General features: G+C 33.5%; 1 protein-coding gene across 2 annotated transcripts in view; it reads left to right on the forward strand.

Annotated features, from left to right (window-relative positions):
- Positions 1 to 16289, forward strand: part of ERBB4 (erb-b2 receptor tyrosine kinase 4) — a gene marked incomplete at both ends in the record, with an annotated part of 1148799 nt that overhangs the window by 795901 nt on the left and 336609 nt on the right. For both annotated transcript variants that reach the window (XM_082631569.1, XM_082631570.1), the window contains one exon: positions 1943 to 2008. In XM_082631569.1, the coding sequence (XP_082487695.1) occupies positions 1943 to 2008 (66 nt within the window). The remainder of the gene's footprint in view (positions 1 to 1942; positions 2009 to 16289) is intronic.

The raw sequence follows: 16289 nt of genomic DNA on the forward strand, positions 1-16289 counted from the left end.
CCAAGTTGTAAGAACTTCCAAGAGGAAGAGTTAAAAACTGGGTCAAGGAAACTTTTGATATAACCTTATTCCATAATTTTTAGAGTGAAGTTAACTATTTTAAAATAAACAACTTGAATAGGCATGTACTCATTCACAATTTATATTAGAAAATTAACAGAAAAGGTTTAATAAGAACTTGGTTATAGAAAACTTTAGTCTTTGATAGATTATCATGTCCACTTTTCTCTAAAAATGAGCCCATTCCATATCCTTGTACTCACAAAAATTTGGAGTGAGCCTATGAAATTCAGCTGCAAACTTCAAACAAAGTCATTATACATGATTTCTTCTAGATAATATTCTTTTGTTGAGATTGTAGGGAATTTCTCTGTGGGACAACTCTATTTGCTGAGGCAAATACCCATAGTAGCATCATCGTTAAAAGGAAAATGAAACTATAGGAAATAAAGGCTGATATTTGAAAATGAAGGTAGTATCAATAAAATTTTTAGAAGAGGATATAAAATAATTGAAATTAAGCTTTCTAAAAAATTAGCTGTTTTAAATGCTTGAAATATTTATATAAAGATGTTGGTTTACAAGGTGGCCCCTGTACATAAAGGACAAGGAGAGACGGAAGAAAGAGGCAGCCCACTCCATATTAGTAGGCGACAGGTTTAATAAGCAAGGGAACTTATTTATGCAATTTGTCTTGGGCAACAGCAAGGTGACTAGATCTCAGCATCCGCCTGCCAGAGTCTTAAAGGTTTGTATAGAGGTCCTAACTAAATTCAGTCACTTATTCAGTCCAGATGGTCTCAGTGACACCTTACTCTCTCAAGGCTATGTCCTTGAAACAGCTGCTAGCATGGGATTAGTCATACATTTCAAGGACAAGGGAGGGGGTGAGAAGCCTCTGATTGCCTGGGTTCAGCTCGCAGGTCAACTGGCAGTCACAACCTCTTAATGACCGCCTTCTCAGGAATGTAGCTAATATTATGTCATAACTATAAATGGAATATAACCTTTAAAAATTGTGAATCATTGTGATGTGCACGTGAAACTTATTAATATTGTACATCAAGTATACTTCAATAAAGAAATTTTTAAAAAGACAGTGCAAACTTATGGTTACCCAAGGGGAAAGAGAGGGAGGGATAAATTAGGAGTTTGGGATTAAAATATACATACTACTGTATATAAAATAGATATCCAACAAGGACCTACTGTGTAGTGCAGGGAACTATACTCAATATCTTGTAACAACCTATAATGGAAGAGAATGTAAAAAAAGAATATATATATATATATATATATATATATATATACACACATACATATGTATATATATATACATATATTTGTATAACTGAATCTCTTTGCTGTACACCTGAAACTAACATTGTCAATCAACTATATTTCAATAAAAATTTTAAAAAGACACAATAGACCTTTGACAAAAAAAAAGATAATCTAAATTATATATAAACCCTTTTTTTTTCTGACGGTTTATCATGTTGTAATATATTCTTGTTTTCATAGACTTCAACTTCTTTTTAACTATTGATTTAATCCTTAATATCTGTTGGTATCAGTAAGCCCCGAACTTTTGAAATTATATCAAGTAGGATAGATCAATATAATAAAATATTCAATAGTTGAAGTGAAACTTATTTCATGTAACTATTTACTTCTGACTATGTAGGAACATTTACAGATTCATGTATTTCCTTTTCTTATAAAATGATGAGAGGATTTTGAATATCAAGAGATTGTATTTCTGCTTCACATGTATTTGACATTCAGATTTTGCTACTTAAGTGGGCATTTTATGAGCTATGTTTCAACTCTAGTGTGACACAAAAATCCTCATAAAGGGACAAGAATGTTTCCTTTGAGGTCTTAACTCCTAGTCAGAGTGAAAGATTATAATACACATGTGCTTTTTGCTGTTCTACAGGTGGACGTTGCCATAAGTCCTGCACTGGCCGATGCTGGGGGCCCACAGAAAATCACTGCCAGACTTGTAAGTGTTCAATAGTGAAAAGACATAGCCTTGAAATTGTCAAGTAATTTTAATAATTGATGCTTTTCACACTTCTGGTTATCAGAAACATGAAACTGAGCTTTTGCCTCCTTGTGGTAGATTTGATTCTATCTAAGTAAACTGCCTAATCTCAATGCTTTCAAATTAAATGTAATATGTAGTTGTTTCCTATATTTCTTTGTGGATTCTGGATTAATGATAGCAACACAAATGTGTTGCTATTAACCATGACTTCAGAGTCTGTACATCAGAGGAAGTAGGAAAACCAAATGTATACAAAATGATAATTAACTGAATTTCATGTTAACTGAATATCTCAGTACTTTTCCCAAAGAGTTACATCACTATTCATTCACTGGAGAAAGAAAGGAAAAGCGTACTGTGTACCCACTCTGTTCTAGGTACAGAGATATAAACTATGTGAATTATAAATATAGATTCACTATTAAATCACAAAATGTATCTCACCCTTAGTGTATATTGTTTCTTGTATGTCATTAAAATAAGTATGAGGGATGATCATCACTGCTAAGACATTTAAAAACAAAGTATACTGAACATAAAGACAAATATCTAATGTTTTCAGCATTCTTAAAGTCATCTGATACTTAACTCAGCACTGAACGTTCACTCATCTTAAGGATAAATGTTTTCTTTAAAAAGGAAATACAGGGCTTCCCTGGTGGTGCAGTTGTTGAGAGTCCGCCTGCCGATGCAGGGGACATGGGCTTGTGCCCCGGTCCGGGAAGATCCCACATGCCGCATAGCGGCTGGGACCCTGAGCCATGGCCGCTGAGCCTGTGCGTCCGGAGCCTGTGCTCCACAGTGGGAGGGGTCACAACAGTGAGAGGCCCGTGTACTGCAAAAACAAACAAACAAACAAAAAACAACAACAACAACAAAAGAAATACAAAATGCTCTATATAAATGGTAAAGACATTTCTTCCTGTTATAATAACAGCTGAAATAATAAATGGAAAACAATGTGGAGGCTATTTGAAATGTATTTCTTTTTTTAGCATAGAAGACACATAGAAAATATTATTAAAAATTTGAACATACAAATATTAGATATTGTGGACATCTGTTATACTGTTGGATTAAAGTGTAGACTTAAATTAACTTATTTAATAGAAACAATGTTTTATGGCAACAATGTTTTGATAAGAATTTTAAGCAGCATTCTAAAGTAAGATTAGATTACTGTGTGAAGCACATTCACTATGATATTGGAGAAAATGTGTATTAATGAGAAGCAGAAATAACCAGTCCTTCATGACACAGAAGTATAAATAAGCCATGCAGAGGCAAAGGAGAATTGGAGAGAGAGAGTAACAGTTTTTGACAGTTTTTACTTCCTGGTTCTCTGGTCTTCCTGAGGTCCAAATGTACTTTTTTTTTTTTTTTTGTTAGGAACCTTAAGAAACACAATGTTCTAGTACACTGAAATTAGTTTTGCTACTTGCCACCAAGTGGGGGTGGGAGGAAGTCTTGGCTAAGAAAGTCATCAAGCCATAGCTCATGCTATCAAATCATCAGCCATGCAGTCATTAAATTCACCTAATTTTCCAGCGTAGAAATTAAACTTACTATAATAACAGAAAATTGGCTTAATGGTCACCATGCCTATTCCACAGAGTCTAGCAAATTTAAATTCAGTAAACATTTACTTGTATCTGCTATGTGCAAATCCAAATTTTAGAGTAGTATTCATTTGCATGGATCTTTATGGTTTATAAAACATTTCCATTTTAAAATTTATTTTCACAATATTCCTATTAGTTTAAGAGGACAGTTTTCATTAGCCTCATTTCATAATTGGGGAAATGTAAGCTGAGGAAATGATTGTGGGAGCTGTTAAATTTACACAGCTGATACCTGGGATTTTAACTTAAGTGTCCTGAATCTAAGGATAGTACTGTTTCCTGTACACAATATTTCATAGCAGTTTAGTGGGCAAGGCCACTGGATTTAAAATCAGCCAGATGATACAAATCTCAGTTGTTTCCACTTTCTAACATGAGAAATCAATTTAATTTTTCTAAGCCTCAGTTACCATATCTGTAAAATGGAGATATTACACTTACCTCAGAGGGCTGCTATTTTGTAATCAAATTCAATACAATAATGTAGTTGAAATGCTTAAATATGTTTTGGCATATACTAAGGGCTTAAAAATAATAGCTAATATTATAATAAGATAAAATAGATACTCCTAGAAAACTTAATCCAACTTAAAACAGGATGAATGGATGTAGAAGCAAACCTCCTGCAGGCCAGTTGCACCTATGAAGGCTACTGACATAGATGGCTGGGGAATAAAAAAGCAAAAACCCTGGAGTGAAGTGGAGGCTGCTTGCCCTTGACATTTGCTCCTGTTCTCTCTCTCCTTGTTTGAGATACTTGAAAGGTAAATTATGTATCCATATCTAAAAAGTCCAACATCCAGAGGCAAAATGTATTTTGGAAGTACTCAAAGATGTACTTACTGTAAGACCTGAATTTTAGAAATATGATCAGAAATTTTGTGAATTAGACCTCATGAGAGATTCCATAGAGATATTAGAACTCCAGAGAGTCCATGGAGATGTAACATCCATGATTAAACATTTTTCCAAAAAAATGTAAATTTTCCAGGCTTCCTTTACATTGCTGATAGCCCTTCTGTTATTTAAAATATATTACCCTTAGGCCCACTTCAGATGCACTTATCTCTGAACCCTGATTGAACTTTTTAAAAATCAGAAAACAGTCTGGGCAAGTTTTTGAAAATATTCTGCTTTTTTTGTTGACTGACCATACAAAAGTAAATTTTAGGATCTGAAAGACATGATCTTATAACATTACTTACAAATGATTTCTTTCCTTATGACTGAAATAAGTTCACTTCACTAAGGCCTTCTCTGGAGGTATTCAACTTCATGATTTGCCAAGTATTTCCTTATTTTTATGGATAATTAGTCTTTGAGATTTTGCATATATTAAGGAAGAAAGGTAAAATATTTAGAAGTGCCACACCTTAGCTAAGGAAACTGACATTAAGAATACATTTCAGGGCTTCCCTGGTGGCACAGTGGTTGAGAGTCCACCTGCCCATGCAGGGGATGCGGGTTCGTGCCCTGGTCCGGGAAGATTCCACATGCCGCGGAGCGGCTGGGCCCGTGAGCCATGGCCGCTGAGCCTGCGCGTCCGGAGCCTGTGCTCCGCAACGGGAGAGGCCACAACCATGAGAGGCCCGCGTACCACAAAAAAAAAAAAAAAAAAAAAAAAAAAAAAAGAATACATTTCATTCACCACATTATATCAATGCTGACATCCTCCCACAGGTGTTTCCTCCTAAAAAAGCAAGTATGCCAGGAATGATCCTCTGTGTCACTAAACGGTGAGGAGTCACCATAAAGACAAATGCTTCAGGTTCTAGGAGAACAAGTCCATGATAATGAATGACTTGCTAGGGTAAAATGAAGCAAAGAGTGATGATCAGAATGAAAACATCTCTGAACAGAGATATGGGAAAGGAAAAATGCTGGTGACAATGATGGTAAGCTTGAGAGCAGGTCTGTAGGGGTCAGAAGTTTTAAAAAGAAGAAATGAGGAAGAAGTTTTGTGATTTGTTTTTAATAGATTTCATGAAATGGAAAGAGAGCATGAATAAATTGACAGCTTACTATTGCAGAGGAACAAATTTTGACACCCTAATATGTGTCTCTTTGGCATGAGGGTTCATTTAAGCTGATTATTTTTAAGGCCTGAAAGACTCAGAAGGAACCTTCCCCCTAACTGCCTAAAAGAGTGTAGTTAGAGGACCTGTTGCAGGGAGGGAACTATCACCACAGGTAACTATAGTGTGAACTAGATGTGGTAGATTAGGAGGAGCTTAGCAAAGGCTGTTTGTTAATATTCCTTTCTGAGTCCCAGTGTCTTTGCATAGCCCTGCAAACATTTGTGTACCAAACCTTTGCTTTTCTCTCTCCATGTCAGTTGGCTTCATCCCCTTTGAAGTCCCAAACCACTTTGCCCAACATCCTCTTTTGTCTTTAGCTGAAGATGGTAGTTAAGGTGAGAGTTTCAGCCATTTTGGCGAGTTATTCAGTTTTGTTGGATTTCTCCCGTATATACATGTTATTCAACTTTTGTTTGATTTTCTCCTTTTAATCTGATTCATGTCAATATAATTCGTAGGCCAACCAGAAGAATCTAGACAGGTGGAGGAAACTTTTTCTTCCCAACACTATGGTCAACAGTTCACCATGCATAACTATAAAAACTTTAAATTTTTAGTAAAATTTGGTAACGTGTTGCAGCTTCTTCTGTGTACTGGTTGCTACAGTTAGCTTTGATTGCCTGTTGAATAATGTATCATTTTCCTCTATAGCATTTCATAATGTTCAGACTGTAAACTCTGGAGCCAGCAGCTATTTTTAAAATGTTTTTTTCTAAAATGATCCAAAAATTAAAATGTTTTTCTAAACAAACTCCTAAAAAAAAAATTAGACAACCTAAAGAATTTTATAAATATTAAAGCAAGTTAATTGTGCTGGTAGAATCTAGCCAGCTGTTCCCTTCTTACTGTTTTACTCATGAGTCTGATTTTCTAAAATAACTTAAATTCATTCTTTTTAAATCCTTTTTGATGTTAGATCATCAGGACCCTATAAACCTAACAGAAATATTTCTCACATAGTTGCAAAAGGTCATAATAGAACTTATGAAGGAATACTGTGGGCCTGCATTATACATGGAGCCGTGACTCAAACTTGAAAGTGCTTTTAAGCTCAGTTAAATCGTGGCCGCATTGCTCCACAGCACAGCTTAAGTAAATTGATTCAGTGGATTAATGTACTCATGTAAGGGGAGACAAACCTATCTGCTGTGTGAAGTCTGAAGCTTATAGTAGTATTATTTAGCAGGCTTACTGGTAAGAATGACAACTCTCTCTATTCGTAAGAACTGAGTCCTAAGGTTTGAGCTCGTAGGTTTAGGTGTGAGAGAGACTAAGCTTTAAGAAATAAATAATAATGATTAAAGGAAAGAAGTTATCTCTGTCCCTTCAAGATATATGAAGCACACATCTCATATAAAATAGATGCTGCATATCCTTTTTTATCTTTAAGCACAATATCAGGCCAGCTTTCTCCAGCCTCCTATTATCAGCCTGGGTGGTTGTTTCATTTTACACGTTCCTTTTATCATCTCAGTTAGGAACTGCATTTTAGAGGATGAGGGGAGCTTGTATCAAAATATTACAGTTTGATTCCCCCAACCTTATACATTGTGTATTAAAGTAGTTATAATTGTCTTTAACTGCTGGTTGTATAACTAAAATTTTCTCAGCTGATTACCTCTCAATCTATTATTCAGTCTTCTAGTTGCTTTATAAGTGACATTTCTTGCTTAGAAACTAATTGAAAAATAAAGTGCACTTGACAATAGGTTAAAAAATTGTTTGTCTCTTAAATCAAAATGTCACACCAAAAAAGATAAATTAATGAGGAAATGCATGTTTCAATTACTGGAGTAAACAGATCTCTTCTGACCACTGAAATGTTCATTAAATTGATTAAAGCTAAGGCATTATTTTAACCAAAAGAAAACTTCTGGGGAATTTACCCTTTACTTCTAAAGTATTCTTCCTAGCTAGGTTATCTCAAAATCTTTTTTTTAATTAAAAATAAAGTAACATTGAAATTAATACAAGCAGTGTATTTGTTCTGTTGTAGATAATTGTGAATGGAGGGTACTACTATATTGACAAAGTAAAAACTTGTTCCAAACAACACTTTATGTTATTTACTATTTCTATAAAGACATTATAGAACATGCTAGGAAAAAATTAGAAATTATTCAGCATTTTTCTCATTAATTTATCATGCTTGTGCACAAGAAAATTACTTTCAGTAGTTACAATATATGAAAAATTTCAGTTTCATAAAAGGAAAAAAAAACTTTGTCTGGCTTATGGATTCTATTCAGTTCTAGAGCAAAGTTTAGAAATATCTATATATCTATATCTACTTTTATTCATTCTAAAATATATCTGGAACTTCTTTGAAGTGAATATTAAAACCTAAGAAAATATATATTTTTGTTCCTCAAAATTTCAGCAAGAAAATGTAGCAACTCGAAACTAAATTATACTTTTTTCCATGAAATTTCCAAAAGTTTCCTATGGATTGCAAAACCAAAATGACAAATTGTGAAAATAATATACTAATTATACTTACATACATGCATATAGACACAGTTTGCTAAAGTGTAATCATATTTACAATCTTTGTGGAACAAACCCTGTTTAAAAAGAAGGTGCCAATGTAGTAAATATCCAATTAGATCAGAGAAAAGCAAGTGGGAGCTAATGGGGAAAAGAGAAAGCACTGAGCCAGTAGGCTCGATCAATCAGGATAACAGCGAACCTTTGTTAAAAGCCAACATCTTTAATTAAAACCTTTGTATTTTACTAATAACTTTGCATGTCCATAAGTCTTCTTATTGATTTCAATTATTTCCTTTTTTTTTTTCCTTTTTTTGGATTTGTAGTTTCTGGAGATATTGTAAAATTAAGGGAAGCACTACGATAGACTCATTTGCATACATTTCTAAAATTATGCCCATCTAAAACATTTCCAAAAGTGACTCAAAAATATCCTTGTGGAAAATGAGAGAAAAATCTCTCCTACTATGCTGTTCATTTTGATATAAGTTGATAATATTTGTAGTAATTTGATGATCTTTCTCAAAGATTTAAAGAAAGTGTTGTTCATCTTAACTATAGGAGATAAAGTTATTTGAAATTCTCTGTAAAATACTGTCTAATGTGATTCAGGAAAAATCATGCTATGCTATGCTAAAGGCTCAAGGGGTATAAAGAAAGTATATAAAATTGTGCCTGTTCTCTGGAAATGCTCTGGTACAAGACAAAGTCGAGGGGTGTTTGAAAAGGTCAAAAAGAATACTGAACTGAGGGCATCAAGAGAGATGTAGTCCTAGCTTTAAACTAACTCAGTTTCAAGGACTTCAGTTTCCCTAAGTTCCCTCATGTACAAAATGAAAAGTTTGAAAAAAGATGATTTTTGTTCATGCTTTTTTGCATGGTTAGGATATTTGCATGTGTGTGCATGTGCGTGTTTATTAGCCATAGATATAGATGATATGTGCATAGTCATAAACACAGATTTATGTACAGATAGTTTGGGGGAATTATTTTGTGGCAGTTTTAGCCTACTGACAGTGATGCTGTCTACTAGGAAAGCCTGAGGCACTCACCTGGCCCCCTACTGCTTGAGGGCAATACCCACAAACATTTTCTGGACCAGAGTCAACATTGTGGCTGGATGAGTCCTTGTGGTTCTTATTATGATTTCAAGGCACACCTCAGCAACAACCATCAGGGAACTTTGAAAAAGCAAGGGTTGTCACTCACAGGTCTTCGAGGTATGGCAGGCTCAATGGCTACATGGCGGGGTCACGGGTAGAGAGTAAGACAAAGTATGTACCTGGGGCTCTTCCTGTATTAGATTTGGGAGTGGGGTACCTAGGGTTTCACAGATTCACTATTTATTGGCAAATTTAAAATATAAGAGCAGGAATTCAGGTGTGGGAATGGAAAAAGTGGGGTCACTTAAAACATTAGTTATCTAGGTTACATAGAGCTTTCTGAAAGGGGAACTTCATGAGTGGGGGCAGTTTGGCTTCTTTTCTAGGTGTTTTACTAGCAGCTGTGTCATACAGCTGGCAATATGTTTATTTGAGATGGATGTCTTTGAAATGGATGCCTTGACAATCAAAAGCTTAATGTCAGGCATTTACACCACAGGAGTGCAAGCTGTGGGTTGGATAGAAGTAGGTAACCTAGCAGTGAGATCAGAGAGTGAGTACTACACTTTTGAAGGATTATTGAGAGTATGTTGAGAAGAAAAGTCAGAAATATCTGAAAATGTTACGATTAGAAGAATTTTGTTATTATGGTAGTAATGATAATTTATTCTGAATGTTTTACAGCAAAAGAGTTGACAGTCATTAGAATACTATCTTTGACTATAGAAGAGTTCAAAATTATCTACATCTGATATGAGAGTGTCATTTGATGAAGAGAACACTCATACTCACTGTTTGCTCCAGGAGTGAAAAAAAGAAGTGTGAGATGTCATTCTCAGAAAAGCAAGCACTTGCGTACCACTCTCATGGTTAGGGAGTTGTGCAAGCCTGGAGGAAAATATCCTCCTTAGAGTTCTGCTTTGCATTAGTCTGAGATGTATCATCTATTTATTGACTTAATTGGTTCAGCTGGAGGAAGAATTAAGTAACTGGCACGGGGATGAGGAAGAAAAGAAGGGGATACTGGATACTCATCAACTGTCCTTATGTCAAGTAACATTTTTACTCATTATATTAGAATAAATGTGAATTTCCTAAATATCAGATATATTCCATTTCTCAAGCCAATATCAATTTTATGCATTAAATTTGACAGTTTATAATGGTATCATGGATGCGTCTTTTCATTAACATAGATTTTCCAAGAGAAATAGTCACTATATTAATTCATGACGAAGTTATAAAAGATAAACCAGAAACATAATTTTCACGTTACTACCTCACTGATAATGGTTACTTTTGGTTTATCCAAAGTCCTTTTGCTCATGAAATTTGTTTTAATTGAAATGATAGAGCATTATGACTCTAAGAATAACTCAGGTTTTGTTCTGATTTGAATACTTCTTGAACTCAGATAACTGTTACCCAGGGAGATTATTTTTCTATACAATGAGGATGTTGCATGTATTTAAGGTGTATTTAATTTCATTGACTAGGGGAGGGGTGGAGGTGAGAGACACTTACAGGTAATTACAGATAATTTAAAATAAAAATCAAACCACAGTATTTTACCAAGACATAACAGAAAACTTAAATGAATGAAGAATTACCACACTGCAAGATGAGAAGACTCAAATGATGAAAATGTCAGTTGTTCTAAAATTAAGCTATGTATTTAACCATCTTCAATCAATTCCCAATGTTTCATTTTGTTTTTAATTAAACAAAATTAATCTAAAGTATTCCTGGAAAATACATTTAATAAAATAGCCAGACATTTAAAGGGAATAGCTATGTGGAAGGACGCTCCCCAAGTATTAAAATGTTAAAAAGTAATAAGTATTAAAGCAGCATGGTATTAGTTCAGAATGGAATTGGCTCAATGGAATGTAATAGAAAGTTCAGATAGAGTCTAAAGTCTATATGGTAATTTGGTTTTTATAAAGTTAGCATTTTTTAATGACAAATGTATAGATTATTCAATAAATAGTTTTAGAACAAATGGTTCACAATATGGAAAAAGTAAAGTTAGATCCCCACCATAAAACAAAACATGAGATGAATTGTACATTAAAAGTTTAAAAGGCATCAGAAAGACTATAGATTATAGATGGATTGTAGACTAAAAGTTTAAAAAGCATGAAATAGATTGTAGACGAAAAGTTACAAAATCATGAAATAGATTGTAGATGAAAAGTTAAAAAAGCATGAAATAACTGAAAGTACTAGAAAAATGTAGGTAAAATCTATGACATGATGACTTTTTTCCCCCTTTTATCACCATTAAAGTTTGACTTGTCATTTTATTTTTTTATTTTTTAACATCTTTATTGGAGTATAATTGCTTTACAATGTTGTGTTAGTTTCTGCTGTATAACAGAGTGAATCAGCTATATGTATACATATGTCCCCATATCCCCTCCCTCTTGCGTTTCCCTCCCACCCTCCCTATCCCATCCCTCTAGGTGGTCACAAAGCACCGAGCTGATCTTCCTGTGCTGATCTCCCTGTGCTATGTGGCTGCTTCCCACTAGCTATCTATTTTACATTTGGTAGTGTAGATATGTCAGTGCCACTCTCTCACTTCGTCCCAGCTTACCCTTCCCCTCCCCATGTCCTCGTCTATTCTCTACCTCTCCGTCTTTTTTTAAAAAAAACATGACATAAAAGGTAGAAATTTTAAAAGAAGAAAAATATTATTTTAATTACATTAGACTGTTTTATATTTTTAAAACAAAGTATTTTAATAAAATTTAAGAGAATTAAAATTTTTCACAAGAAATTTGTAAAAAATGTTTTCTTCACTTATAAACAATTACATAATTTTTTTAAAAAAAACTAATTATTTTCATAATTAGATTGCCAAAGTTAAAAATAATGATAATTCCTTGTGAGGATTAAAAATATACAGAGAAAAGCAATCTCAGTTACTGTCTTGAATTATTATTATTATTTTTTGTATTTATTTCATTTTGTTTGTTCATTCATCTGCTGATGGACCTTTGGGTTGCTTCCACCTCTTGGCTATAGTGAATAGTGCTTCTGTGAACATGGATATACAAATCTCTTCTAGACCCTACTTTCAGTTCTTTTGGATATACACCCAGTGAATTACTTATGGATGTGTATTTTGTGCCCTTTTAACTGTCACACTACCTTGGAGCTATAACAGGGAGGTCAGCATATAGACACCCCAAAATTGACATTGGTTATTGATGTGGTAAGAAAATATTTTTTAAATTTTGTGTATTTATAGTGACATATTTCTCTAAAAACATGCATTGCTTATGTAATTTCAGAATTTTAAAAAAGGAAGGGACAACAAAAAATTATACTCTTTTTATTATGACTCTTTTTGTAATTTTTGGGGATGTCCAAAGTTTTGTCTATATCAGAGAGATGATAATTTTTAGTGATATATTAATAATACATAAAAGCTTTAAATATCTATAGATATATTATTTTTTATAAAAATTTTACTCAGAGAGAATCCCAAATGTTGTTTTATACTGGCCCACAGTTTAACACATTGCCATGTAGGACAAAATCAGACTTAACTACCCTAAGTTTTCATTGTGACGTTGGGAATATAAAACACAAACTTCTGGGAATCACCAGTCTCAGTCGTGCAACTCTGGAGGAAAAGCACTGTGGCAGGCATTGTTGTGCAATGATTTTCCATAGCCTCTGGGATCATAAAACCTCAGAAAAAGAAAATTTCATGTCCAGTGGCTTTACGTTCCTGAATTCATTAGAAGGCCAATTTGCTGCACATATATAAAAGAACTAAGATTAGTTCCCTAATTTTCTATTTTGACCTTTGTCCATACAATTGAATAGTGCTCTCCAATCACTGGTTGCAACTCATTAGTGGATTGTAAAGTCATTTCTGTGGACCCTGACCATGACCAACATTAAATTTTTATTGAAATAGAATGCATTAGAATAAAATAAACCAGATTACAATAGAATAGAAAAGACAGTATCAAAATGCTTTGCACCTAATTAGGGTCAATATAATGCCTTAAAACTTTTCATCATGGATATCTGTACTGAGCCATGATGTAAAATTGTACTATAAATTGTGATGAAAAAAAAAAAGTTGGAAAAACACCAAAAAGGAACATCATTTAACTTTTAGGCAGGCGTGATTATCCTTTTTAAAAAAATAAACTCAAACATACATTCTATGAGAATAAAAGTAATATTTTGAAAACATTCGTTTGTATATGCTTGAAGCATGTGTTTTTGGTGTAACTATTTTAGGTAGTTCCACTTTAAAATTCTGTTATTACTGAGACATAGACTTGAATGTTGGCCTTATCTGGGCCTCAGTTTTCTCCTCTTTAAAAGCAGTAGGTTAAATTCAATCATATATAAGGGTCTATAAAATGCTAAATATAAAATAATCTTATTTCTATGGCTTTTGCTATAAATTTGAAGAGGATTTGAATAATATCTTAGTCTTCATTACTCATCATTTGTAATTGTGTTGTTACTTAAAATGATTATACAACTAATTATTTTTCAAGAGTGTAAAGCAGTTATGTGTAGATCATTTTAGTTATTCCATGTTATATATATATATATATATATATATATTTTAGAACTTAATTTTTTTCCAGTTGTATGGAGATATAAATGACATACAGTACTGTATACGTTTAGGTGTCCAGCATAGTAATTTGACTTATATCCATCATGAAATTATGATCATGATAAGTTTAGTGAGCATCCATCATCTCATATCAATAGAAAATTAAAGAAATAAGGAAAAAAACATTTTTTCCTTACGATGAGAACTCTTAGGATTACTCTCTTGACAACTTTCGTATGTATAGTACAGTAGTGTTAATTATCTTTATCATGTTGTACATTACATCTCTAGTACTTATTTATCTTATGACTGGAAGTTTTGTATCTTCTTTAAAATTTATTTATTTATTTATTTATTTTCACACACACACACACACACACACACACACACACACTGTATTTTACTTTTACAAGAGATAAATGAACTGACACCAAGCATTGTAAATGGATGACCACAACAAAAGCAACAATGACTGCAATTACCAAACATGAAACACACTCATACTATGTCATAATATTGACATTCAGTCCAGGAATCCTCCACTGTAACAGCTCCTTTATATTGCAGTGAAAATTTATTTGTATATTTTTTGCCTCTGAGTCTTTGTGGGATTTTTTTTTATTATTCAAACTGGAAATCACAAAAATTGTAATCATCCTCATCAGTTCACTCAGTCCCATGTAATTAATTTTTTAAAATCTTGATCTTTTGTTAGCACCTTTATGAATTCATCAGTTTTCCATTAGAGTTCTGAAAATGCTTATTCATTCAGTTCAGCAATATAGTCAGTTACCAGAAACCTGTACTTGTCAAAGTCTTTTCCATGAATTCCTTGAAGATGAAACCCTTTTATAGGAATATTTTTGCAAAAGCATCAGAGTACACCCAGAACTGTCTGTAACTGACAAAAGACTTAAAAATGACCACAGTTAAAGATTTGATGAAAGTACATAATAAAGCAATTGACAAGAAAATTTAGTTATTTCTGAGATATACATTTTAAAGTAATAACTAGAATTATGACTTATAACATTATACCAGAACATATAAGATTTTTAGAAATTTCATGTAATGGCTGAAACATTTATATTAACATATTTCATACAAATAACCTAAAGAAAGTTTAGTATTAGTTTTTTTGTTTTTTTGTTTGTTTGTTTATACTGCAGGTTCTTATTACTCATCAATTTTATACACATCAGTGTATACATGTCAAACCCAATCGACCAATTCAGCACACTACCATCCCCACCCCACCACGGTTTTCCCCCCTTGGTGTCCATACATTTGTTCTCTACATCTGTGTCTCAACTTCTGCCTTGCAAACCAGTTCATCTATACCATATTTCTAGGTTCCACATACATACGTTAATATATGATATTTGTTTTTCTCTTTGTGACTTACTTCACTCTGGATGACAGTCTCTAGATCCATCCACGTCTCAACAAATGAATCAATTTCGTTCCTTTTTATGGCTGAGTAATATTCCATTGTATATATGTACCACACCTTCTTTATCCATTCGTCTGTCAATGGGCATTTAGGTTGCTTCCATGACCTGTCTATTGTAAATAGTGCTGCAATGAATATTGGGGTGCATGTGTCTTTTTGAATTATGGTTTTCTCTGGGTATATGCCCAGTAGTGGGATTGCTGGATCATATGGTAATTCTATTTTAAGTTTTTTTAAGGAACCTCCATACTGTTCTCCATAGTGGCTGTATCAATTTATATTCCCACTAACAGTGCAAGAGGGTTCCCTTTTCTCCACACCCTCTCAAGAATTTGTTGTTTGTAGATTTTCTGATGATGCCCATTCTAACTGGTGTGAGGTGATACCTCATTGTAGTTTTGATTTGTATTTCTCTAATAATTAGTGATGTTGAGCAGCTTTTCATGTGCTTCTTGGCCATCTGTATGTCTTCTTTGGAGAAATGTCTATTTAGATCTTCTGCCCATTTTTGGATTGGGTTGTTTGTTTCTTTAATATTGAGCTGCATGAGCTGTTTATATATTTTGGATATTAATCATTTGTCACTTGATTCTTTTGCAAATATTTTCTCCCATTCTGAGGGTTGTCTTTTTGTCTTGTTTATGGTTTCCTTTGCTGTGCAAAAGCTTTGAAGTTTCATTAGGTCCCATTTGGTTATTTATTTTTGTTTTTATTTCCATTACTCTAGGAGGTGGATCAAAAAAGACCTTGCTGTGATTTATGTCAAAGAGTGTTCTTCCTATGTTTTCCTCTAAGAGTTTTGTAGTGTCCAGTCTTACATTTAGGTCTCTAATCCATTTTGAGTTTATCTTTGTGTATGGCGTTAGGGAGTGTTCTAATTTCATTCTTTTACATGT

This window comes from Mesoplodon mirus (genome assembly GCF_964341445.2).
Source record: "Mesoplodon mirus genome assembly, chromosome: 8".
Taxonomy (NCBI): Eukaryota; Metazoa; Chordata; class Mammalia; order Artiodactyla; family Ziphiidae; genus Mesoplodon; species Mesoplodon mirus.